The sequence below is a fragment of the Molossus molossus genome, unplaced genomic scaffold (assembly GCF_014108415.1).
Source record: "Molossus molossus isolate mMolMol1 unplaced genomic scaffold, mMolMol1.p scaffold_m16_p_34, whole genome shotgun sequence".
In the NCBI taxonomy this organism is placed as follows: Eukaryota; Metazoa; Chordata; class Mammalia; order Chiroptera; family Molossidae; genus Molossus; species Molossus molossus.
Window position 1 is genome coordinate 391,087 of NW_023425371.1, and position 27,433 is coordinate 418,519.

At 43.1% G+C, this 27,433-nt stretch overlaps 1 protein-coding gene across 1 annotated transcript in view; it reads left to right on the top strand.

Annotated features, from left to right (window-relative positions):
• The first annotated feature begins 4,140 nt into the window (after window positions 1–4,140).
• The window catches only part of AFF3 (AF4/FMR2 family member 3), a 538,134-nt gene continuing 514,841 nt past the window's right edge, over window positions 4,141–27,433 (top strand). The window contains exon 1 of the mRNA XM_036281386.1: window positions 4,141–4,208. Within this exon, the coding sequence (XP_036137279.1) occupies window positions 4,156–4,208 (53 nt within the window). The 5' untranslated portion in view covers window positions 4,141–4,155. The remainder of the gene's footprint in view (window positions 4,209–27,433) is intronic.

Genomic DNA, 27,433 nt, shown 5'->3' on the forward strand with positions numbered 1-27,433 from the left:
CTGAGGACATTAGAACTCCTAGGTGGATTAAAACCCAAGCTATCCTGGGCTCGGCATATTAGCATGTAATTTGCAAGCAGAAAGCCTAGAGGGCTTATTCTGCAGTCCATAGATACAGTTGCAAACACCCAAGAAGCCTCTGGAAGGAGAAACAGACTGCCTATGGGTCTGCAGCCTGGCTGAACAGGAGAGAAGGTGTATCGACAAACCTTGCAGGGGGAGGTGGAACAGAGGCTCCCATCACCTTCCAGCAAGGCCACCTGCACAGCTGGCTTTCAGCCAAGCATCTTTTTCTGGGAGAATGGAGAGATTATAAAAGGAAAATTCCCACCTAGTCACAAAGGCGACCTCTGAGTTGCAGCCATGTCTTCAGAATAAGGCATAAATTAATAAAGCCATGCATGCGTAGCCAAAAGGAGACCTTAGTTGGATGCCACAGATTTGCTTCTGGGTCCACTTAGGAGGCTTCCAATCCAGGTTTGGGGGATGCTAAGTGCAACTGTATGCTTGCCCCAGATTGAGCAGGATTTTTCTTTCTTTCCTTCTTTTTTTTATTGTTAATCCTCACTCGAGGATATTTTTTTCCATTGATTTTTAGAGGGAGTGGAAGGGAGGGAGGCGCGAGAGAGAAACATCAGAGAAACGTTGATATGAGAGAGATGCATCGATTGGTTGCATTCTGCACGTGCCCTGACTGGGGCTGGGGATTGAACCTGGTGCATGGGAAGATGCTCTAACCACTGAGCACCACTGGCCAGGGCCAGGATTCATCTCTTAGTCCCTTTCTTCATAGATTTTGTTTAAACAAACAGGCCTAACCTAGGAAGCCAGCAGCTTCCCTCACTGAGCTGCCTCCCCCATAGCTCTCAGGAACTGCGTGGTTTCATTCAGTGTCTGTGGAACTGCTGTACCCATCTCAGGAGAAAAGTCCCTCCAGTCTCAAGGTCATGAATGTGCACAGATGCAACATCAACTTCATAGGTTCCACCAGCTCTTATTTTTAATTTAAGTAATCTCTTACTCCTTGACAAAAAAATGCTTCCTTTTTAGTTCTGGCATTCTAATTCCAGAAGTCCAAGCCTTTCTTGGCTTTGTATTAAGGATTTAAAATTGACGATTAAGTTAAACATTTGTTTTGGTACAGGCACATAGGGGTTGAAGAGTAATGGGACCATCTTAATAAATCAGATAATAATAATAATAGTTATAATAAAGATCTCCCTATTAAGGTTCTTTATAATTGTTCTACATTTTATTTGTAAATAGTATTCATTTAGACTTATTTCCATGAGACCTTAGTAAAAATGGTATCTACAACAATTATTTGGGTTTCTTCAAAAGGTCCTGTTCTCTCCCTGGCTGGTTTGGCTCAGCAGTTAGAGCATCAGCCTGCGGTCCCAAGAGACCCGGGTTCGGTTCCCACTAAGGGCACGTACCTTGGTTGCAGTGTGTCCCTAGCCCTGGTTGGGTCGTGCGGGTGGCAGCAACTCGATGTGTATCTTTCACGTCGAAGTTTCTCTCTCTCTCTCTCTCTCCCTCCCACTCTATCTGAACAAAAAATGTAAAAATGTCCTTGGGTGAGGATAAAAAAAAAAAAGGTCCTATTTTCCAACTGTCCTATTCTACATAAAAGTATACTCTGAAAAAAAAAGTATTAATGCAACTTCCCCCAGGCTAGAGGCCTCAAACAGAAAATAGGAGCTACTTCTGATGAAAAAAATTTAAATACCCACAGTGAAATTGCTTTAGGTTCAAGTACACTCATGTATTAACACAAAGCACTGTGTTTAAATTCAAATAGAAATCTCCCTTTGGAGATCTGGCTTTAGGGGAGAGGCCTTTTATGAGTAAACCAATCCACCAGCCCCACACACCTCAGAGCTTTCTCTTTCCCTTTCTGAGACCATCTATTTATCTTCAGCCTCCACGGTGAAGGCAAATCTGTATCTTGAGCTTCAAGCCCTGGATGGGACTCCCAACAAACATGATTCTGTTTGTCCTTCAGCAGCCCTCCTTTGTATAAACAGATATAGTGGGAAAGGAGGAAGAGCCAGAGCTCTGAGAGGGGTGTGAGATCTGCTTTCTGGAAGCTTCCCGGCTGCAGCCCCCAGCACAGGGACAGAATGCATTCCTTGCCCAGGCTGTGGAACTTGCAGTTCTTCCAAAGAGGGGCTGTTCCCTCCTTTCCTCCATCCTCCACCCCCCACCTTTTGTTCCTGGGAATGCTGTCTGGATGGCTCAGGAATCTCATTTTTGCCAGAGCAAACACTTCCAGCAAAGGCATGTACTAAGGAGATATTAGGAAGACATTTTTTTTCCTTCTCCCCAAATACAATGTGGACTGGGATTTGGGAAGACAGCCCTTCTCATCTGTACTTTCTCCTATATTCGGAGTCTCTTTGTTCTCCTGTAGCCTTGGTAGTACCTTCAACTAATGAGGGAGGCTTTTAGGGACCAGAGTTGTCAGCTTGTAAAATAATTCCGTTTTTTCAAACTATATGGACACTCACTCAATTTATTGTTTTACATTTTGCACATTAGTTATGGATGCTAATAAAGGAAGGACTACTTCAGAGCTGGGGGGGGGGCGGAAAAGGGGGGGAGCATTTTGTAATCCAACTCCAAATAGGAAGGAATTCTCGTTTGTGTTTTCTTCCTCTGCATGTTCACCAGACTTGGTTTGTTAATCCTCATTCACAGGTCAGGGAGGTGAGAGGGTGACTCTCAGGCTTGACCCTAGAGGCGTCCTGTGCCTTTTACCCAAGGAGCTAGATTTCTAGGGACCCCAGTGAGTCGTTCTTCTCATTGAGAAAGAACAAAGGGGAGAGTACCAGAACGGCCTCCCCATGGCCGGGAGTGGGGGCTTGGTGCAAGTGGTGAGACCTAACTGCACTGCTCTGCACTGCTCTCTCCAGGAAATCTCTGGAATCCTGAGAGGCTCTCAGAGCAGCGGCCAAGAGGACAGGAGGGTGGGGGACTGAGTCGAGTTCCCGGTTTTGGAGAAACAGATTTAGACGTGGGCTTCTCAGCATGTCTATGAAATTCAGGAAGGGGGAAATGTTCTTTAAAATCAGGAAGTAAAAATAAGGAGTTGATTTTTAGGAGCCACAATGACACTCTGTCATCCATCCAGCTGACAATGTGCCTCTCTCCAGACTGGAATTGGGGCAGGAAGTTTCAGTCTACACCCAGAGGCCTGCCCCTTCCCTGTAAGAAATAAAAAGAGGGGAGCTTGGTTTCCAGGGACTAGCTGGCTGGAGGATGGAGGGACCCCCACTGCAGGCCAAACTGCAGGTCCCACCAGGAGAGCTATCCTCCCGCTTCCCCTTTATTTCCCTTAACTTACTGACTCCAGATATTTTAAAAGGTTTGTTTACGGCGCTGCTGGAGGCGGCACAGTTAACCCTCACCGGCCTGGGGCGGTCGGGAATTTCCTGGCACCGACTCCAGGTCTGCAGCCCCCCCACCTCCAGAGCGCCCGGCAGGGTCAAAGTGGATCCGGGGCCCATGGGGCGGGCGGGCCGGGGCGGGCGGCAGGAGGTGCGCCAGGCGGCTCGCTCAGCATCCCCCGCCCGGCGCCGCCGCCTGGCCCTCCGCTGGCTCGCTCGGCGGAGCAGGCGCCCCGGGGCTGCCGAGGGTCGGGCGGGCGGCAGGGGTGCCGGCAGCCGGGCGGCGCGGCCTGCGGGCGCCGCGGGACCCCGAGGGGCGGCGCGGGGAGCGCAGGGGCGCGCGGGCGGGCGCGGCGCGGGGCTCCGGGTGCGCGCGCCTCGGCCTCGCCCGCGCACACGCGCCTCCCTGAGGAGAAAGAGGCGGCCGGCGGCGCGGAGCGCGGCGGCGGGGGCAGCGGGCCGGGCCGCCGCGGGGCGGGGAGGAGGAGGGGCAGGCGCGGCGGCGGCGCGGCGAGCGAGCCGCTCTCCCGAGTGTGCCTGCGCGCGAGCCGGCGAGCGGGTGAGTGTGGTCGCTGCCGCCCAGCCGGCCCGCGTCAGGGGCGGGGGTGCGGGGAGCCCGACCGAGGTGGCGGTGAGGGGGGCGGCGGCGGCGGCGGCCCCGGCGCGGCTGGGATGCACCTTGAGCGCCGCTTTTCGTTGCAGCGCGCGGGCGGCCCGAGCCTCGGCGGCGGCGGCGGCGGCGGCACTGACACCGACACCTCCCACCATGGACAGCTTCGACTTAGCTCTGCTCCAGGAATGGGACCTCGAGTCACTGTGGTGAGTCCCCGCGCCGGTCGCCTGGGCGGGCGGGAGCGCCGGGGGGCGGGGAGGGGCGGGGGGCCGCGGGGCCGGAGGCTCACCTGGGCCGGGGGCTGCGCCGTGGGGGTGGGGTGGGTCCGGGCACTCGCCGCGCCCGCTCCTTCCTGCCCCCCAGGGTGGATGCGCGGCCGCCTGCCCGTCATCTCGCCCCCTTCCCAGTCTCCTCTCCCGGGGCTGCCCGCCCCAGCCCAGGGGCCAGTGATCCGGGAAGCCAGTGGCAGAGCGCAGCCATGGAGAGAAAAAAACGGAACCGATTTCTAGAACGTGTCACCAGTGCCCGATCCACCCTTCGACCCGCTAGCCCCTCTCTTCTTTCTTGCCTCGGCCGAACCCTCTCCCTCTTCTTCGAGAGCCTGGGGCTCACGCCAGCCGACCCCCTGGAGTTGGGGCTGTAGCGAAGTGCCCTTAGAGGATGCTCCAGCCGCTGCCTGTCGGCGCCAGGTCCTGGCGGGTCCGTCCTTTCCGCCCCTCCCACCCACTCCCACCCGAGATGGAAGTGAGCACCAGGGCAGGGGGCTTGTGTTTCTCCGTGGGGGGATTCCAGAGGCCTTGGCCCAGGGAGGTTCGTTTCCTCGAGGTTCACGATTCCTTCGGGCCCCTTCTGCATACCTCCGCACAGTTCTCCTCTTCCCCACTCCACCCACCCGCGCCGCGTGCAGCCCTGCGCCCAGCTCCGGGCTCGCAGCCCCGGGCGCGGCGGCCTGGGAGCCCTCCGGGTTCTGTGCTTGGGTTCTCACGTTGAGGAGCTGCTGTAGGTAAATCGCCGCTAGAAGCAGTTTAATTCCGGTTGCGGGTGTTTTAAAAATCTCATTGGCTGCTTCAACATCCTTCTTACCCCCCACCCCCCAATCGCCTAAATGTTTCCAACCAGCCCTATTCAGGTGGTAAAATTACTGCCTGCATATTATTCCTGGAGGGACTTGTGTTCTGTTTAATATTTACGGGAATGAACATCTGCTGAAACAAGCATATTAAACTGCACTCTGTTCTGCCTCTGAACCACTTATTGTAGAGCGGAGCTTTTTCTTTCTTTCTTCTTCTTTTTTGGGTTTAATTTCTTAAAGAGTTCACATGTGTCTACAACTCCCAAGTAGTTGCACATGAATATGCAGTGTACAATTTTAAAGCTAAACTGCTTTATGATTTATAGATCGTCAAGATGATATGTGGATGTATGTATATTTTCAGTGATTTAGGTTTCTAGTGACTTTTATCTTTCTAGAGCCAGGTGTCACAAACTTGATGCAAAACTAGAACATTATGGAACAGTTTCTTATAAAATACATGAGGATGGGCCCTAATGTAATAAAACTTTTATATATATTACACTGTGGAAAATTGGGAACTTCAAAGAGCTAGTGTAGAAAGAATATGAAACATGTTATTACTCCATAAAAGTTGCTAATTACTGTGTTGTTGCTCCCGGGGTTATTTCAGCCTTTCATTTAGAGATACCTATTATTTTACAGGTTTACATTTAGGAATGTTGGTTTCTGGCACAAATTCAATAGGTTTCTAGATAGAAACTGTGCTTCAAAAGTGACTCTGCTTTTAAAAGACAGTTTTTCAGCCATAGGGAAGGATTTAATTGTTTTGGTATATTTTTATGCTTCTTGTCTGCTTGCTGACTCAAATGGAAGCCCCCTCATGATTTTTACAAGTAATATTTTGAAATATCAGCTCATAATCTGTGAGTTTTTTCATCACAGGGCCTGGGCCTATTTCCCTTTGCATCCTTAAATTCCCAAGTGAGTTACCTAGAGCACAGTTACACAATAAATATCTGTTGAGTTGATTTGAACTTTACATTAGCTACAGTGTACTATGTTTTAGCAAAAGGCAAAAGATTTATAAGTTTTGAAGAGAAATCCTAGAGCTACTTACTATTTTTTAAAGTGAAAAAATAATTTTTTAGAAGTTTCTATACATGCAATCAAATTTTAATCAATGCATCAGTTTATCTTTGGCTTATGAAAGTGTGCAGGCTGTCTTCTTTACAATATAGTGGGGCAGTTTGTTTTGACTGAGGGAGTCTTTCTAGTTTGCAGATGTGGAAATTACATTTTACAAAAGCTTATATATTTCTGATAAAGATAAATTCTTTGAGTATGCATTTTAACATAGACATTTTCTCAGTTATGGATGAGTTTTTGGATGGTATTTTCTGACTCAATTTTATGGTTTACTTTTAAGCTTATAAGTTTTTAAGTTTATGGTTTACTTTGAAGCTTATAGGTGATCCAAAATAACTAGCCTTTGTGTACTTTCTGCATATCAGACACTTTCACATCCATTGTTTTCTTATTTGAATCTCGTAACAATCCAAGAGGTGGCAAATGGTAGTAGACCCATTTTATAGACAAGGAAATGGAGGCTTTGAACTGTAAACTGACTTTATTGAGACTATAAAACAAATGGACATTTAGTAAGCACCAGTTACCAGATAATGTTCTAAGTATATTACGTTTTTTAACTTTATTCTAAATACCTTACATGATTTTAGCTCATTTAATCCTCACAACAACCTTAGGAAGCAGGTACTATTACTTTTTTTTTTTTTTATCCTCACCCGAGGACATTTTTCCATTTTTTGTTCAGATAGAGTGGGAGGGAGAGAGAGGAAGAGAGAGAGAGAGAGAGAAAAACATCGACGTGAAAGGTACACACCGAGTGGCTGCCACCCGCATGACCCAACCAGGGCCGGGAACAAACTGCAAGGAGATACGTGCCCTTAGTGGGACCCGAACCCCGGTCTCTCTGGACGGCAGGCCAACGCTCTAACCGCTGAGCCAAACCGGCCAGGGAGCAAGTACTATTCTTAATTCGCATTTTACAGATTGGGAAATTGAGGGTGGGGAAGATCAGGTAATTTGCCCTCTAGAACTGGAGAACCTAAGTTCAGATTAGGCATTACTTTCAAGGCTCAGTTTTCTGATTTCAGATCCAGTGCATTTTTTATAAAACTTCAGATGCCTCCCAGTTCATGAGGGCAACTCTGAAATTAATTACAAAACAAAATTTTGATGGACTAGAAATTAAGGTTTTGTTAAAATATGAAAGAAAGAGAAGATCAGAGTCTTAAATAATAGTGATCTAAAACTAAAACTTTAAAAACAAAATACCAAGGTTTAGGAAATTAGGCCTATCCTATATGAATTAACTTATTATATATATTTAAAAATATATAAATTTAAATAAATATATATAATGCAAATATATACATTTAAAATTAAGACCACTACAGACTTCTTCCTTTCATTCATCTTAGAAAAACGCTTTTCTTCAGAGAGGATTATGAGGAGGTATAGGTTAATGGAAAAGAGAATGGTATTTTAATCCCTAATAATTTTTTTTTAATTGGTGGACATTGTTTTCCAATAAAACAAATTGCAGTTTGTTAGTTATGACTGTAGTCTTGAACCTGAGCTAGCTTAGTGTAGTGGTCACAGAAAGTGTCCCCAGATGTTTGTATTGACAATATGAAGAGAAAAGCTCTGTGCTGTGGAATATAATCAATATAGACAATTAGCTGATAATTGAAGAACCATCTCCTCTGCTTCCTTACACACTCTCCTCCCCAAGTCCGGAACACCTATACTTAATTTTCAAGGGAGGTCCTTTGACCTCCAGATAGCTATTTCAACTTTTCATTACAGCCATACCTTAAAGTTGAAAGGAAATGCCCACCTCTAATTCCATTTCCCACTTCTGATTTGAAGCAAGAATGGACAATTTGGCCCTGGCCCCATTGGCTCAGCTGTTAGAGCATTAGCCTGCGGACTGGTGAGTCTCAGGTTCGATTCCAGTCAAGGGCATGTACCTTGGTTGCGGTTCATCCCTGGCCCTGGTTGGGGTCATGTGGGAGACAGCCAGTCGATGTGTCTCTCTCACATCGATGTTTCTCCCCCCCCACCCCCTCCACTTTATCTAAAGATAAATGAAAAATATCCTTGAGTGAGGATTGAAAAATAACAAAGTGGATCCCTGGCCAGTTTGGATCAGTGATTAAAGCTTCGGCCTGTGGATCAGTTCCTGCTAAGGGCACGTACCTCGGTTACAGTTTGTCCCTGGCCCTGGTTGGGGTCGTGTGGGTGGCAACCACTTGATGTGTCTCTCTCACATCCATGTTTCTCTCTCTCTCTTCCTCCCTCTCTCACTCCTGCTCTATTTGAAGATAAATGCAAAAATGTCCTCAAGTGAGGATATATAAAAAAAGAGTGGCCCTGGCCAGTTTGGCTCAGCGGTTAGAGCGTCGACCTGCGGTCCTGAGAGACCCGGGTTCGGTTCCCGCTAAGGGCACGTACTTTGGTTGCAGTTTGTCCCCGGCCCTGGTTGGTCGTGCGGGTGGCAGCCGCTCGGTGTGTCTCTTCACATCGATGTTTCTCTCTCTCTCTCCCTCCCACTCTATCTGTAAAAAAATGGAAAAATATCCTCGGGTGAGGATAAAAAAAAAAAAAAAAAAAAAAAAAAAAAAGAGTGGACAATTTGGGACAAGGTGAAGACACTCATGCTCACCAGCTCCACAGCTCTTCAGCTGTACAGTTGAATCCCTGATGCATTTGGGGTTCAGTCAGCTTTCAGGGGCAGATATACAGAGGAACAGTACCTCTTCTCAGCCTCACTCCATCCCTCCTGCTCTTCTTCCTGCTCTCCACTAGCTTTTGATCAGCTGCTGGGCATGTAAGCCATTCCTCAGGGCCTTTAAAATAATGACCATGCCTTTTAACAGGCTAACTGTTGCTTTTACTCACTTAACAAATATTTATTGATCATCTCTTAAGTACAAGACCTTGTGCTGGCTGGTTGCTGTAGGGGATACAAAGATGAATAAACCGTGGGTTGGTATGTTTTTGTCTAGTAGGGGAATGAGAAGGGTGAAAAAGGAAGTTTTCAACATTTTTTATTCAGAAGAGAGAAGGACCACACTTGGGACTGGGGTAGGTGGTGGAAGAGGGAAAGAGGAAAAATTGAGTTAAAAGGAGGGGGGGGGGCTTCTACGGAAAAGGTGGCCTTTGAACTAAGCCTTGGAAGATGAATAGAATTTTTACAGACGGTGGGGGTAGGGGTATTGACAGGACATAGAGGCATCTTGGGCAAAGAAAGAACGTGAACAAAGGCTTTCATGGTGTATCTGAAAGATCCTTTCATGAATCATGGTGGAATTACCTATATCAAGTATTTTAAAGATGCAGAATATTGTAGTCATGAGTTGCTTTTAGTGAATGAGAAAAGTTTTCAAAGTGAACTTGGTCAAAATTGGATTTAATTTTCCTTAAATATAAATACATTTTAGTTATTAGGGAGAAAGTCTATCAAAATACAATAGTAAATATTTAGATTCTTTACTGCCTTTCCCCCTTCCCCCCAGTAGCTTTACATAGGCCAAAATCCATTTACTTTGGTTCAAATAGGCATTACACTTTATATTCTTTCAAAGTTGTACCTTTGAAGTTGTAATTAATGGATATTGTATGCTCATTAATTTGTTCAATTCAATAAGCATTCATAGAGTGTTAGGCATAGGATAGGTACTGTAGAGCAATGGTTTTCAAATCTTTTAGACCATGACTCACAGTAACAAATACACTTAACGTTGCAACCCACTATATATCTGTGAACACACATACACAAAACTGAAACAAAAGTGTCATGAAGTTGTACTTATTAATACTATGTATGATGCACTTTGGCAATTTCTATTCTATTTCTTCTTCTTTTTTTATAATTTCCCATTCATGGGTTTCAAACCAAGCCACAAAAAAACAAACCCCACTGTAGGGGATGTGACAGAAAGAGAGTTTGCTGGGAGCTTGTAGGAAAATAAGTCATACACATAAATATCTGCAAAAGCTGGCACCGCCTGTTTCAGGGGGATGAGGGCACATCCCCTCGAGAGAGTAAGACCTTCATGGTTAAGTGGCATTCGACACGGATACTGGAGATGTAGAAGTACAGGAGGAGAAAATACAAGGAAGGCAAGTCCACTGGGAAGGAAGACTATGAATAGAAATAAGGGGGGAATGAAGTGTGGAGCTTGTTTGGTGAAGATAAAGTTACTGCCAGAAGCAGGGTGGGGGTGGACTACACTCACCTGGGGGGGGGGGTGTAAGGGGGGGAGCAGAGCACTAACAACTTAGTCTCCACATGATGCTTCCCTGTGGTGCCTACTGACATACTTGGTTCTCTCAAATCAGCTGCCAGTGGACATGCCGAGGCCACGGCTTCTGCCAGGTCTCCGTAGACAAGCTTCCCTGGCCTTTCCTAGTGTCCAAAAACTGCCCCAGAACCCTGATCTTGATCATCAGGTGCCTTGACTCCTCCATCCCCAGCAAAGCAAACATTTCACATTTTAAGGCCCACCCCAATTCCTTTTGTCAGTCCTTAGAGGTCAGAGTAGTTCACCCGGACTCAAAGCAGAAGTGGAGGTGCAGGGTAGTGGGACCACCACCTTCACTAGGGTGAGCAGAGCCCCTGTCTTAGTTCTACACCAGTTGGTCGAGAGCAGCGATTTTCAACCTTTTTTGTCTCATGGCACACAAACTAATTGCTGAAATTCTGCAGCACACCAAAAAATATATTTTTTGCTTATTTGACACACACACACACACACACACACACAAAGGTATAATTTTAATTCATTCACACCATATGGCTATTGTGTTGACTTTTGTCAATTTTTTATTTGACAGTCTAAGGGAAAAGGGGTCAGTGCCCCTGATTAAATAGCCAGGTATTGTATGTTTTAAAAATTCTTACCCACATCGGTGGAAAATCACTGGTCTAGAGCAGTGCAGTTGGCAGCACTCACACTCATTGGCTAGAAGTGGCCATGTGATTGGCTGTGGCACTCTCATTGGCGGAGAGCTCTAGAGTGCTCCAGAGCTAGGAAAGGGTCTCAGTAGGTGTGGGATGAATCCAGGGGATAGGGACAAGTATGGTTACAGTTGTTCATCTGGAAAAATGCATAATACAAAAATAAACTCTGTGTTGTTTGTAGTCAAAACTGTAAACCTACTTTTGCCAACCCCTGTGTATTTCTAAGAAGCGTGTCTTCCAGGTCTAGGGCCTGTGGGCTACAGCCTTGAAGGGGCTGGTGGCCAGAGTGGAGGAGGCAGGGATGTGTGGATGGGAAGCAGTGAAATGCTGGGGTCAAGGAGCCAAGTACTGAATCCATCCAGTGCCACAGGTGGTATGTTTTGAATCAAGCCAGGTGGGGACACCGGTTAATTCAGAGTGCCGAGGATTTGAGTTTGACTAGGGGCCGCCAGGATAACAGGAGATGTGTGCTGGATGTGCAGATGGATTTTAAACAAATGCCTTTTGATGACGCTGAGGATGAGTACTGTGTGTGGGGAAATGATTCCTTCCTGCATTCCAGATTCTCTCTTGTGAAAATGTAGGAGGGTTATAAAATGCTAAGAATCTATTTTGGTAGAATGTCCCTCTGAACCGGAGTGTGTCTAATCGATGACACTTTAGGTTTAGCAACTTGAACCAAGGCCTGTTGGCATAATATTGATTAAAGTAACAGTCAAATTAGGAAAAAAACTTAATCTCTTAAAATGGAATGCAAGATTTTGTGTGTGTGTGTAAATGGAATTTGTAACCTGGAATAAGTTTGCCAGTTTAAATTTTCTTTATTTTGGGAATAAAGTCTTGGTGGCAAAATCAAAGCCATAAAAGACAATTTTAATATCACTTAATGGTAACATAATGTTTCCTTGTTTTATTTCAAAGTGAAATCCATAAAACTTATATTCAATGTTGCCTGTTTCCTTTTGTCTGGGAATTTAATTGAGGTTTCTAAATTCAACTGGCTCCAATCTTGCTTTGTATTTGGCCCTGGGCAGCTCACGATTTTTCTCATTTCCTATTCTCAGTCTTGGTTTAATCACTTATAAAATGACAGCACTTATACTGGCCTACCTCATAAGGTTGTGATGTTAAGTAATAAAAGTGTCAATTGCTTTGTGAACGCCAAATGTAGTTCTTTTATACCCTTTGCTTCCCTAAAAAATGCCTCTTTATCATAAACAAGGAAGGATACAGAAAGGCTGCATTGGGTCAGGTCATCCATCTGGTGCAGAGTTCTGTCCCTTGCAGTTGGACCCAGGGACATTTTTAAGGAGAGATTGGTAGTTTTTAGTAGTTGTACATCATAGTCTAGCAGACAAATATGCCCTTGCTTATGGTTGTACTACTAACATATGTAGATATATTAACCATTACATAATCTTTGATGTTTCACTGAGAATGTATTGAATTACTACCCATTACATCAAATGACTTCATTTGGCACTGTGGGTCTCATTAAATTATGTCAGGCTAATCATAATTTAGTTTCAGTAGAAACAAAATACATAGTTACACCAGGGTAGGAGGATACCATACCATCCAAGAGACTAAATGGGTTGAGTCTATGGAAGCCTACACCTGGGGACAGGAGAGGGGCCCTCAGAGTGTTTGAAGGAGTTGGGAAGGAGGATGAGAGTTGTTCTGGGTTGCTCAAGGGCACAAGGAAGATCAGTGGGTGTGACGGTATCTAACAGTGTGTGACACCCTCTGTTTCAGAGGTAACAATTAGCTGTCTGTAGGAGGCTATAGACCCCCTGCCAGGTACTTTCAGGAAAGAGATTCCTGGGTAAGTGGACCAGCAGCAATAAGTTATCTCTGACAGTGTTTCCACCTTCAGAATTCTGTGATCATTCCAATCACAGGGTTGCAGAATCAAAGAGTGCAGGTCATTAATTGTACGTACTGTGTCTTTTCCCCTTGGTAATTTCTCCACTCACATGTGGAGAAAGGCAGAGGGTACTTCAGCTTCACGGAATTTCTTCCCGGGAGGTTCCCTGTTGGCTGAGGTAAACAAAAATGTCTGTAATTTGGCGACCACGCTAACATAGCAACTCAGTTTAGAGTTATGCGCCTAACTTGATGCTGAAATTTATTTTTGCTTTTTATGGATAGGAAATTGGTTTTCAAAAATCCCCTAGAGTGCTATAATGTGAATCTGTCTTACTTAAATTTTTCTTGTCATACCTGTAACTGTTTACCTGAGTTATGAAGTGACAGAACAAATTTTCTGTCAGTGTTTATTGAAACGTTAATTAGTTACCTGGCAGTTTAGATAGAAAAAGGTTTTACTCTCATGGATCATCACCCGTTCTGGGAAATAACCTGTTTTTGTTTGCAAATTTCAGAATATATTTGTTTTTCCATAAAGTATATTGTGAAGAAGAAGAGACCCAGGGCTTAGACAACTGTTTTGAGGATGTAGGGCTGTATATTCTCTATATTAACTGTCACCCAGGCTAGTGCTTCCCGAATGTTACTGTGCACCCAGGTCATTTAGGGATCTCCACAACATAACGATTCTGATTTAATCGGTTCAGGATAAGGCTCTGATTCTGCATTTCTAATCAGCTCCCAGGTAATACTGCTGGTCCCTAGACCTAACTTTGAGTAGCAAGAACTAAAGGGATATAATGCCTTTGAAAAGAAGCTCTTTCAAAATACCTCATTTTTTCCTCTTTATTTTGGGACAGCTTTGTATAATAATAACATTACAATTCCATAATGCCGGGAGGTTACATTTAGATGCAGCATTTGTTTCATTTTTGTGCATCTTTTTGATATTTTTGATGAGTGAGGGGGTGGTTAATTGTATCCTAGTGGGGATATAGTGGGAAATAAACCAAGTTTATTATAAATAGGCTACTCAGTTTTTACAGCTTTACAGTTCTTGTTAGTCCTTCAAAGGCAGCATCCTTCTGCATCATGAGAGAATGCTGAATAACTGATGGCCTTACAGACACTTCGGATTTGTCAGGGATCTCACAGTAGCTCCTGTAGGTGCCCAGGACTCAGACCAAATGTCTGCATTCTCTCCCAGCCATTCCCTTTTTGGGAAGACCTCAAAGGGGGGGGGGGGGGCATGTGGAGGTGGCATTGGTGTTTGTGGGGTGGGCAGCTATTTGCAGAATTGCTACACTACCCTGTGGCCATAGCTGCAAATTGCAACTTTCCTTGTGTTTACTAGGAGAAATCACAATTCAGCCCCAAGTGGAACCAATGGCAAGTGTCAGACACCTCAAATGGGGACCTTCTATCCCAGGACTGCCAGCCACCCTTTCCCTAAGCACTTACCATAGGGCCATAAGTCCATCAGGTGGTCAGACTGAGCTGCAGTTTCCATGTTTAATTTCCAATGTTGTTTCCTTAGAAAAATACGTGCAGATAGAGGACTGGTTATTGTAAGTAAATGTAGCACAATTGACTTTAAATGTGCTGTGAGATTGGCAGAAAGTTTATTTACTTGATCTTTTTTTATAAAATATATTTTTATTGATTTTTACAGAGAGAAGAAGAGAGAGGGAGAGGGAGAGAGAGAGAAACATTGATTGGCTGCCTTCTGCACACCCCCTATTAGGGATTGAGCCCACAACCCTGGGCATGTGCCTTGCAAGCTCTTGGTGCATGGGACGACGCTCAACCAACTGAGCCACACCAGCTGGGCTACTTTATCTTCTTAATGCACACACACCACACCATACCACACATACATTTCCATTCCTCGAGGTGGGCAAAAAAGACTGTTGCTAATCAGAGAAAGCCAGGTTCGGTTTAAATGATTGTGACTATTTCAGATTTGAAAAAATAGCTGACTTTTCAGGAACAGTGTGACCAATTTAAATCTTCCAGCTTTGGGACATGTGTGAACCCACAGAGGAAGTACTTGCAGTAGTTTTTAACCCATTATTTGGGGTAGTACATCTCATTTGTGCTAATGGTGGCCATGACATTGCCTTAAACATCACAATCCATTATGCTGCCTGCTTGTATTTAGCCATTTCTTATGATATGCAACATTATGTTCCACTGATTTAATTCTTCCTTCAGAGTGGGAGGTGAGAAGGAGACCTGCCCTCAAGCATGGAGACAGATTAGGCCCATAGTGAGGAAAACAGTGTTTGGTTGTTGCTTTGGTTTGTACTAGCGTCATCAAATTCATGCATGTTGTTCACAATGGAGGACACATTTTATTGGCTATCAGTATATGGCACAAAGAATGGAGTAGCCAGGTGTTTTAGACAACTCTTAGGAAAAAAAGAAAAAGGACTCTCTGGTGGGTCCTAAGACTAAAATCCCTTTTTGTTCCTTATGAAACAAACAAAGAAAAAACTGATGATGGCCAGTTAAATTCTGTACTTTGGCTACATTATTCAGGCTTTTGGCCTTGACTGAGAAGGTAGGCCGTCAGCATGGCCCTGCCTGCTCCCTTTCATGTCAACCACATTCCATGGCAGGGTCCCGTTGGTGTCTTTTCTCAGAACTGTCGAGGTGGAGAGAGCTGTTGGAGGTTGAGGACTTGACCTCAGGCTGAGAGGCAGGTGTCTTCACTGACCATCGACTCTGCAGTTTATTGTCACAGAGGCTCAGGATCCAGGATGTTTGGTCTCTCCACTTTTTTTTTTAACTCCTCACCAAAGGATATTTTTTCATTCATCTTCAAATAGAGAGGGAGGGAGGGAGGGAGAGAGAGAGAAACAGAGAAACATAGATGTGAGAGACATATCAATTGATTGCCTCCCACATGGCCGGAGATGAACTGCAACCGAGGTACATGCCCTTGACTGGAATTGAACCCATAACTCTTTGGTCCGTGGGCTGACACTCTTAACCACTGAGTCAAACCAGCTGGGCTGGTCCCTCCACTTTTTGAAGTGTCCTGCTCAGCCCCTCTTCTAGTCCGGAGCTGTGGTAGATTCACCTGTTGGCAGGTGAACTAGCTTTAGAGACCTTCTGAGCAAAATTTATGAGCTGTCTGTCGTAGACTGCAGCATCAGCAGTAATGGGAAGACCATACTACTCCAAAGAGCATCCATATGTAATAGCTTTCTCTCTTTGATGTAAAATCAGGTGGTTTACTGCTTTGCGTTGGTACTCCACTTGAACCTCTGTGTAACTGTGTGGATGGAAGACTGGCTTTCATTGTCAGGGCTCAGGTTAGGGTGAGGCAGGCAAAGTCCGTGCTGTGCCTGAGCACCGCTGATCCCCTGCTGTTGTGGGATGTTCGGAGCTCGGGACAGATGTGTGTAGAGCCCGCTGAGTCTTTTGGCCGCTCAGCTGGTGCCACGTGGACTCTCCTGTTAGTGTTTGTCTCACTGAAGACAGGTCCTTCCCCAGAATGTGGCACGGCCCCTTCAGAGAACTGTGCCTTTTAGATGACTGTCCTTTAGAGTGTTTCTTTGAAGAAGTAAAGCTTCAACTTTTAGTATGCGCAGAATACCTGAGAAAAGTCTTCGAGGGAAAGCTGGTGAATTTTACTGACTACCTAGCCCTCCCCCTCAACTTGACTTAAAAGTCCAAGGCTGAGTGAACAAGTTTGGGGTTTGAAAATTAAATATTTATAGTCTAAAGAGAAAATATAGTATATTAGTCTCTAATATTTAGGTAGATAATTAGTTACGTAAATTATTTTGTATTCTTTTCCTTATTCTTATCCCTTAGCAGGGCAAAAGTAATATTTTAAAGTTCTACAATATTATATACAATAATGTAAAACAGTATTGATGTTGTAAGCTGCTCTTTGTGACATTTTTCCTCTAGATGTATAGGTTTCTGGGTTGAGATGAACAATTCTTAACTGAACCAGACACAGAAGTGAACAGACCACCTTTCTAGTCCTTTAGCCTGGAACAGATTCTTTCAAATAATCTCTGTAGAGTTTTTATTTTTTTAAATTAATTAATTAATTAATTTATTCTCACCTGGGGCATTTTTCCATTTTTGTTCAGATAGAGAGAGAGGGACAGAGAGAGAGAGACATCAATGTGAAAGGGACACATCGAGTGGCTGCCTCCTGCACAACCCCAACCGGGCCCGGGGACAAACTGGAACTGAGGTACATGCCCTTAGCGGGAACCCAACCCCCGTCTCTCTGGACGGTGGGCCGGTGCTCTAACCGCTGAGCCAAACCGGCCCGGGTCTCTGTAGAGTTTTTAGATGCTCAAATAGGGAATCCTAATGAGTACATAAGTTTTAGGGAAGAGTTCTTGGAGAAAGTAACATCTGTTTTGAGTTTTAAAGGATGAATTGGAGTTTGTCAGGCTGGGAACAGGAGAGAGATGGTGAGTGCAGTAATGTCAGCAGAGGCAAATCGGTGTAAAAAATGCCTGTTGTGAATAGTAGCAGTGACACGGGTAAGTTGCAGGTCTGGAATATTAAAGGGAGGGAGGGATGAAGATGTGTTTGGGAGGTAGGCGCGGGGGGAGAGGGGAGCCTTGGAGGGCTCTGTGTGGCAGTCCAAGGCTTGAACATTTTCCATTAGATGATGGCCTGCTGTTGAGGGCTTTGAACAGATGAACACAGTGGTCGCATTTGCATTTTATTATTTCTAGAAGGTGTTTTACATGAATGTGGTGGCTGAGGGATCAGGAGGTCAGGCAGGGATTGATGGTGCTTAGCCCAGGCCAGTGAGAATGGAGAGGAGGGGAGGAATTAGAGAGGTGTTGAAGGGATGACTCTGGCACAACTTGCTGATTGACCAGGTGGGGAGAATGAGGGAGAATGAGGGACCAGAGATGCTTTTAGAATATTCAGCTTGTGGCATGAAGTAGGGAGTATAGGAGGAGGAGCAGGCTGAGTGGGGAAAGATAAAGTGTTTGGATTTAAATGTGTTGCCTTTGAAGTGCCTGTGGGCCATCCAGGTGAAATTGCCTGCAGAAAGTTTGCTGGATGAAAATGATGTTTAGGAGGTTAGGACAGAAATAAAGATTCAGGAGTTATCAACATACAGGTGCTGGCGACAGCTGTGAAATTGGACAAGATTGCCCAGGAAGAGTGAGGAGAGAATGAGAAGTAGGTGGAGGACCCTGGGAGGTGGTGGGAGGGCAGGCAGTTCATGAAGGAGTTTGAGAAGAAGTGGTCAGGGAGGGTGGAGACCATGAGAGAGTGGAGTCCATGGTCAACTGCTTTAGAGCAGTCACTTGTCAGGGGAAAGTTGAGGTGGTTTGTGGAGTTGGCAGTGGGGGTGAAAGAATGAATGGGAGGTAGAATGCTCTTCACTCGAGGGGAAAGGTGGGCAAACTCATGGAGGAAGGCCTCAGAGAAGCAAGTAGGTGGGCCACCAGAGTTAGAGTAAGAGCATGTGGGTGGTTATAGATGTAGATATGTTGGGTAGTAGAGATTTTTTTTTTTTTTTTTATCCTCACCTGAGGACATTTTTCCATTTTTTGTTCAGATAGAGTGGGAGGGAGGGAGAGGAAGAGAGAGAAAGAAACATCTCGATGTGAAAGGGACACATCGAGTGGCTGCCACCCGCACGACCAACCAGGTCTGGGGACAAACTGCAACCGAGGTACATGCCCTTAGCGGGAACCGAACCCGGGTCTCTCCGGACCGCAGGCCGACGCTTTAACCACTGAGCCAAACCGGCCAGGGCAGGTAGTAGAGATTTTTAACAAACATCTGTGAGAGCCCTGGCCGGTGCGGCTCAGTTGGTTGGGCATGTTCCCACACATGCAAAGGTTGCTGGTTCGATTCCTAGTCAGGCACATGTCTGGGTTGAAGGCTCCATCCCAGGGTTATGGGCATGCAGGAGGCAGCCAATTGATGTTTCTCTTTTACATCGATGTTTCTCTCTCCCTCTCCCTTTCTCTCTAAAAATCAATAAAAAATATATATATATATAAATATATATAAAACATATATATATTTTAATATTTTTTCTTTATTGATTTTCTTTTAGAGAGAGAGAGGAAGGGAAAGAGAGAGAGGGATAGAAACATCAATGAGAGAACATCAGTTGGCCACCTCCTGCATGCCCCCCACTGGGGATCAGGCCCAAAACCTAGGCTTGTGCCCTGACCGGAAATTGAACCAGCGACCTCTTGGTGCATGGGTCGAGGCTCAACCAGAGAGACACACCGATCTGTAAAAATGGAAGTTTCAGAGACTGGAACCACAGACAAGAGGATGGCTTCAAATATTAGCCTCTGCTATGTCAATGATGAGTGTGTCATAAGGATTTCTGAATCAGTGACTAATGAATGAAAAATCTACATAAGCCACTTTAGCATAAATTTATGTCATACTATCCATAATTTAATTAGAGTGTTTATAGAAGTAGTTTTGAGTAAGAAGTAATTGGATGAGGCTACACAACCAGAAAAAAAATGAGTGGACTTTTCTAACTGTGGACTGTTTAAATGAATTAAAAAATCATTTTCAGACATACAAGAACGACAGTCAGGTACCCCAGAATATTCTGACATTTAATGGCAGTAACTCCTTAGCAGGGCACTTAGCCCATCTGGCCTAAAGGTTTCTTAGTATTTCTTGTATGTGAGGAAGTGCAGTGATCCCTTTACCTGTACCATATCTCATTTAATCTGCATAACCTGTGAGATTGGTTCTGTTAGTCCATGTTTTATAGAGAAGGAAGCAGAGGTGCAAAGTAACTTGCTCATAGACCCACAGCTAGTACATGCCCAACTGGGGCTTTACCCAGGCAGTGCAGCTGGGGTCCTTACATGTAGCGCCATCCTGTGAGAAGACTCTCTTCATGGCGGAATGGTAGGACATGGGTTCTGAGGTCCCTTCCAACCTCCAGATATTTATGATTACATGTATATACATCACACACACACACACACACACACACACACACACACACGGTCTCCAACAAGTATAGTGAGGTATGTGAGGAAAAACATCTTGAGCTTTACTTTGAGCTTTTCAATTTAGAATGAATAATACAGTGTGTCCAACTTATTCCATATTTGGACTAGTGGAATTTGAATTAAATAGGCTTCACTGTGCAAGGATTGTCTGTAATTCATTGTCATTTAGGTACTGCTTTTTTTTTCAGTATTTAAGATGTATAAGATATTCATATATATACAGTCTATATATCCTCTCTTAATTATTTGTATATTCATAAAATCCCTAATTCGACAAATATTACGTGTGAAGAAAATGGTAACAACCGTCTACTGCAGCTGGTCAAATCTACCATAACACCTAAATGTAACTTCATTAATAATAATATTAATAGTACAGCAATAAAATGAGTAAAACTGCCTATGAGAGTAATCTGAATTTGTGTTAAGGTGATTCTTTTTCATGTAGATTATCTTGCAGCTTTTTTTGTTTAGTTTCTGTATAAAGACAAATTATCTCTTCTAGCTCTATGACCGCTTTTATAAAAAGTGGTTCTTTGATGACATGGAAAGAGTAAATGGGTTTAACTTATGTCGTGAGATATTTGGATGAAATAAAATTAATAGATTCTTGACTTAAGGAATTGTGACATATTGCAACCCATGAAAAGAATAACTTTAAATGTTGTCTTTAAAAATTCTTGAGAATAAGACAAATTTTAGGATAGGTTAAAAACCCACGTGGCTGAATTCCAGAAAGATATCATTTGATAATGAGGAGGGAAAGGGGACAGATGCTGTGGGTTAGATTCTGACTGTGATTTACTAGGTGTGTTTGTTACCTGAAACAAGTAGCATAACCTCTCCGAGCCTCCGTTTCCTCAAGTATAAAGTGGAAGTGTGATGCCTGTGCCATTGATTTGTTATGAAGACTAAATGAGATAATTTACATAAATAGTCTAACCCCCATAGTAGGGCCTCAAAATATAGTAACTTTATTATTAATTCTTCTTTCTCTTTTCGTGGTTACTTCATGTTTTGATTAGCGATTATATTCAATGCTTATATCCATTCTGTTGCTTTAAACAAACATATTCAGAGGTATATGTGAGTCACTTTTTCAATTTGTATCTTTTTTTTAAACTGATATATTTTTTTCTAGGTCTGGGCTTGTGTTTGTTTAATGACTATAGCAGATGGGTATGGAGGATAGTCTAATACTTTTTCCGTTGCGCACAAGGATTCATTCTTTTTTAAAAAAAATCCTCACCCGAGGATAGATATTTTTCCATTTATCTTCAGATTGAGTGGGAGGAAGGAAGGAAGGGAGGGAGGGAGGGAGGGAGGGAGAGAGAGAGAAAGAGAAACATAGATGTGAGAGAGACATATCAACTGATTGCCTCCCGCACAACCCCAGGACCAAACCACAACAGAGGTATGTGCCCTTGACCGGAATTGAACCCACAGCCTTTTGGTCCTCAGGCCACCACCCTAACCACAGAGCCAAACCAGCCAGGGCAAGGATTCATTCTTAATGACTTCACAACCCTCCTCAGTGCTGATACAATTAGTTCTATGCATTGTAGGTGCTAAGAAGCATTTTAAATTATATGTGTTGTAATTAAAACAATTAGAACAGTACTTGAAAGTTGGTGAAGCCATTATGTTATTCAGTTGTTTAGGTGAACTTAGGAGCAGTGTCTTTTCATAGCTCAAATGACAAAATTTCTAGTAATTCTATTCTGGCAGTAACAAACTGAGGTCTGTCAACTATTTCAGATGTATGGCTTTACCTTGACCTTATATCTCTATTTTGATCCATGCCCATATGCTTGCTACTCAGTTTCTGGACTTAGAATGACCCCACATTCTCCAGTTGGATGTCAGCCCACTGTGGTCTTGGTACAGTGAACCTCAGTCATGGGTTCATTGTTTCTGTAGACTTCAGAATTGGGGCTTTTTGTTGTCTTGATTCCCTTCTCTCATCACTGCATTCATTGCTGATGCAGAACATAGGATAGCTTTACATCAACTCGCTTGATTCTGGCACACCTGGAGATGAGTCATTACATATTTCTTTCATACTGAATTGTGAGGTCAACATCCCTGGACGGTTATTTATGACATCTGTCAGGTACATTAAAGTGACAAGGGGGTTAAATATTAGGATTGCAGTTTGTGTGAGTTGGCTTTTATCAGGCGATGCTGTGTAATAAACAACTCCCAGATCTCAGAGGCTTACCATTTCAAGATATAGTTCTCGTTCATGTTACAAGGTCATTGAAGGTCAGCTGTGCTGTAATGCCTTTTTTGTTCTGGGACCCAGGCTGACAGAGTGCACCTTTTGGATATGACATGCTCTTGGTGGAAGGAAAAAAGGAGCTTTTGCTGGATGGAGCAGATGTCATATGGCTCCCATTTCAATACCATAATAAGTCACAAGGCCATGTATGACTAGCCTCCTTTCACAAAGCAGTACTGCAGGTCACCTGGTGGCTCTCAGGAGGCATATCCTCCTAAAAGGGAGGACAGTGAGAAATGGAAAACATGGTACAGTGTACTGTGCAGTTAATAAGTATTTTTAAATTAAAGAAAAATAGCAAGATTTACAAATAAGCCTATAGAACTGTCTGGTAGCATGTTCTTTTCTATTATAGACTATTTCTGCTATTGGTCAGTGGTTTTGTTTTTACTGAATCTATCATCTGTTTTGAATTTTCATTGCAGAAAGGGGGACTGGTGAAAAGTTTCCATGGCAAAGGCTTACTGCATTAGGGCAATTTTTCTTTTTAAAGTATGTGTTTATTCAAGATTTCATCTCTAAATAATTCACCTTTACCATCTAGAGAGTAATACTGTAATTTAATTATTATGTCCTGATTCTTAAACTAATAACTTGATTTTGCTTGCCACTGACTAATTAGAATCAAATTGTGAATGCAGAGCAAAATCTATACCTACACTGGAAGGGAATCAGGCAGTAAATTATCTGCTTTACAGAAAAAATAGCTCATATTAATATTTTCTTTAATCAAACCTTTACTTATAACTTGAGCCCAGTTTCAATTTTTGAAAGAATTTAAACAACAAAAGACATGTGAACCTATAGATACTTAGGGAATGATAACTGACCACGGATATGAATGAATGAGTATGTTAGATTACTGAGGTCCTGAGGCAGAGGGTATGAAAGGAGTTTCCTGGAACTTAGCAGGCTGTCAGAGTTTAGGCTTACCCTTGGCCCACTTTATGCCTGTGGATTTTAGAAAAGTCTGGGTCTGTAGTCCAGTCTTCAGAAAAGTAATAAATATAATCCTTTTCTGAAACACAACAATTCCTGTCTGTGTATGTTTGGTTTATATTACCTATAAAGAAGCGCCTTCAATATTATTGGACTCAGAGACCACGTTTTTGTTAATTCTAATGAAACTGAGAAAGGGAACAGTTCACATCAATACCATGAAGTGCTTCATGTTGTTTAAAATCTCTGGGAGACTGGACCAAAGTAAAAATATAAACCAAATAAATGAAAATGTAGTCATTACTTTCTAGTGTGTATGAGCTTTACTGTGCAATATTTTGAACTAATTGCAACTGCTATAAAGTACTCTGAAGAAAACCCTTAGAGGAGAATTTAAACTTGAGCAGATTAGTGTTCTTTAGTGGGTCTTTTGTTGCTTCACAATCTTTTATAATTTTCATCGTTAACCTTCTTGGCTATATTAACAAAAGTATCTTTCCTTCCACATTTTCTAGAACTGTATGTATCCCAGGAAACGTTTCTCTTAACCAGATATCATAGATAGTTTAAGAAAAGCTAAAGTAAATTCAGAATTTTATATTCTCTATAGTCAGGTTGAGATTAATGACATTAAAAGAGCAGAATTTCTAGATGCTAGTAATTATTTAGTGATGGAAGGAATCATTGATATTTTTACATTTTAGTTTGTATATTGATCTTGCATCTGGCAATCTTGCTGAATACATTTGTTAAGTCTTTTTAATTATTTTTTGTTTTATTTTTTAACTTTAGGGAACCCCATTCTTTAAAAAAGATTTTTTTCTTTATTGATTTTTAGAGAGAGGAGAAGGGAGAGGGAGAGGAAGAGGGAGAGATAGAAACATCAATGAGAGAGAACATTGATGTTCTCCTACAAGCCCCCCACTGGGGATTGGGCCCACAACCTGGGCTTGTGCCCTGACTAGGAATCCAACTGGCAGCCTCTTGATGCATGGCTAGACATTCAGCCACTGAGCCATACTGGCCGGCCATTTGTTAGTCTTAATAATTGTGTGTTTGTGTGTATTCCTTAGGATTTTATATATATATGATAAAGTCATCTGCAAATAGAGATAGTTTTGCTTCTTTCTTTCCAATCTGGATACCTTTTCTTTTTCTTACCTGATTGGCCTGTTAGAACCCCATGACAATGTTGAATAGCAGTGGTAAGGGTGTATGGACATCCTTTGCTAGTTCCTGATCTTAGGAGGAAAGCTTTCAGTCATTCACTTGAAATATGATATTACCTGTAGGTTTTCATAGGTTTTTTTCAGGTTGATGAAGTTCCTCTGTATTTCTAGTTTGTTGAGTGTTTTTATCATGAAAGTGTATTTGATTTTGTCAGAGGCTTTTCTGCATCTGTTAAGATGGTCACATGGATTTTTGTCCTTTATTCTATTGATGTGGTTTATTACATTGCCTTATTTTTGTATGTCAAACCAACCTTGCATTCCTTGACTAATTCACTTAGTCACGATATATAATCTGTTTGTACAGTACTGGATTCATTTTGCTGGTACTTTGTTGAATGTCTTCTTTTGAAAACAGACTTTTTCTAAAATTTTTCTTTGCTATCAGAAGCCCATGAACATTGGAGAGAGAAAAAACATTACTTTCCCAGGACTTCCCCTCCTGGAAATATGGAAGCTTCATTTCTGCACATATTCTGAATTACTGACCTTTAAGTGATTATCAAATTTCAAAATTCCCACATAATGTTATTTATTATATGACACATTCTTGGTCTGTGCAAGTCACTTAATTTTTTTTAGATTAGTTTCCTAGTCAGTAAACAGGATTATAAGAAGAAAATAAAATATAGTAGGTGAATGTGCTCATAAGATATTACATGATGGTAAGATATAATTGTTTATATTTATATAAGTATGTAAATATAATTATTTGGCACAAGGGTCACAAATTCAAATACCTTCTGGGCCAAGAAGACCAAGTCTGAAGCAGTAACACAACTGGATGTGATGGGGCTATGGCCAGTTGGAAGATCCACAAGCTTGCTTCACTACATTCAAATTCAAAGTAAAACAACAACAACAATAAAATGAACAGAATAAACCCCAACCCCCACTGTGCTGGCCAGACATCACATACCTGCCTCCTCTGTGGGACCTCTGACTCTAAAAGGTGAGCTAGAAAAGTCCCCTTTTAATGGAATAACCATTTAATACATTTCCTGGACTTGAATTGTTACCTGGATGATCCCATTGTCATTACAATAAAAAGAACCGCTGTCTTTTTTTTTCTCACCGTTACATTCTCTTAGGTATGTGAATTCTTATGACAATACAGCAATATGCTTCATAATTCTCACAGACCATCTATGCTATATATAGGTAGTGCTTTCTGTGGTTTCCTTAACAAATAAACAAAGTCAGAACTTGTACTTTCTTGGTACCCTCGTATTTGAAAGAGTGATTTCTGCCCTGGCCAGTTTGACTCAGTGGTTGGAGCATTGGCCGGTGGACCTGAGAGACTTGGGTTCGTTCCTGCTAAGGGCACGTACCTCAGTTACTGTTTGTCTCTGGTCCTGGTTGGGGTAGTGTGGGTGGCAGCTAGTTGATGTGTCTCTCTCACATTCATGTTTCTCTCTCTCTCTTCCTCTCTCTCCCCCGCTCTATCTGAAGATTAGTGCAAAAATGTCCTTGGGTGATGATAAAAATAAAAAAAAGAGTGATTGCTGCAGTTTTCGAACTGTGGTAAATCAGGTGCTGACTATCTTGAAACCTGTGTAGGAAGTTCTTTTGGAGCAAGGGATAACCCACCACCTGCACAAGATTTGCTAAGTAGTCCAGCCACAGCAGTATCCATAAAACAACTCTAGAAGCTGGAGCCATACATTCTTAGTTCTGTTTTGGGGGAACCTTGGTGATATCTCTAGTCCATTTCCCTCATTTTACAGCAGAAAAATCCGATACTTAACAACTAAATGTTAGTCTAGGGGTCCTCAAATCTAGCTGCTTTTCAGAATCACCAGGGGATCCAGAGTCTCTGGGATCAGGGAACCAGAAATTTATATTGAGGTACAGAAGATCCACAGTCCTATGCAATTCTGACATAGCCAGTTTGCTTAATGGATTTGGGAATGGTAACAGTCAGGCTGTGAGTGATTTGGAGTTCAGGGCACAAGGAGCTGTGTGGAAAGGCCTGATGCGTATTACAATAAAGGGGGGTAGGATTGAGGGGGACTGGGAACTTTGGGAACAGAGGAGTACTTGGTGAGGGCATGGAGTTGGGAATGGGCATGGCCAAGGTGACAAGAAAGATGTTGTACATCAGATGACTCTCTTGGATACTCACAAATGGAGTTCTGTAGGGGAGGTCTTCATACACTTGCACTGAAAAAGAGCCAAGACATGCTTAAGACACCTGATCGTCACTTTGACTTTCTGTGTGTGGAGGAATATTTTAAGAGTGTTCGGCCCTGGCTGGTTTTGCTCAGTGGTTAGAGCGTCGGCCTGCGGTCCAGAGAAACCCGGGTTCGGTTCTCGCTAAGGGCACATACCTCGGTTGCTGTTTGTCCCTGGCCCTGGTTGGGTCATGAGGGAGGCAGCCACTCGATGTGTCCCTTTCACGTCGATGTATCTCTCTTCCTCTCTCCCCCTCCCACTCTATCTGAACAAAAAATGGAAAAATGTTTTTGGGTGAGGATTAAAAAAAAAAAGTGTTCAACTGCATTACAAGTAATTCTGCAATCCCAAGTTTATTGTATTTGAGTAAGTGTATTTTTTTCTAGTTAATCATTGGTATCATGGTTACTGTCTTCATTGCCTTTCCCAAAGTGTTTTGAGACAGACACAGATCATTTTGTATACTTAGCTACTGTATTTCCTGGTAATAAAGTAGTTGATAGGCAATATGCTAATAACCATGTTAAAGAAGTGCACTGTGGCATGGCTGGTGTGGTTTAGATAGGCAAGAGGTTGTCGGTTCGATTCCTAGTCAGGGCACATGCCCACACTGTGGGCCCAATCCCCAGTGGGGGGCATGTAGGAGGCAGCCGATTGATGTTCTCTCATTGTTGTTTCTATCTCTCTCTCCCTCTCCTTTCCCCCTCTCTAAAATCAATTAAAAAAAAAAAGGAAAAAAAAGTGCACTGTGATAACCAATGAAAACATCCACATTTATAAACTATTCTTTGTTGAAGATAATTTCATTCTCTCAAGAAAGTGAGTTATCTCTATGATATTTTAAATATGAAGATACATGAAATTGGGCATTTTCTT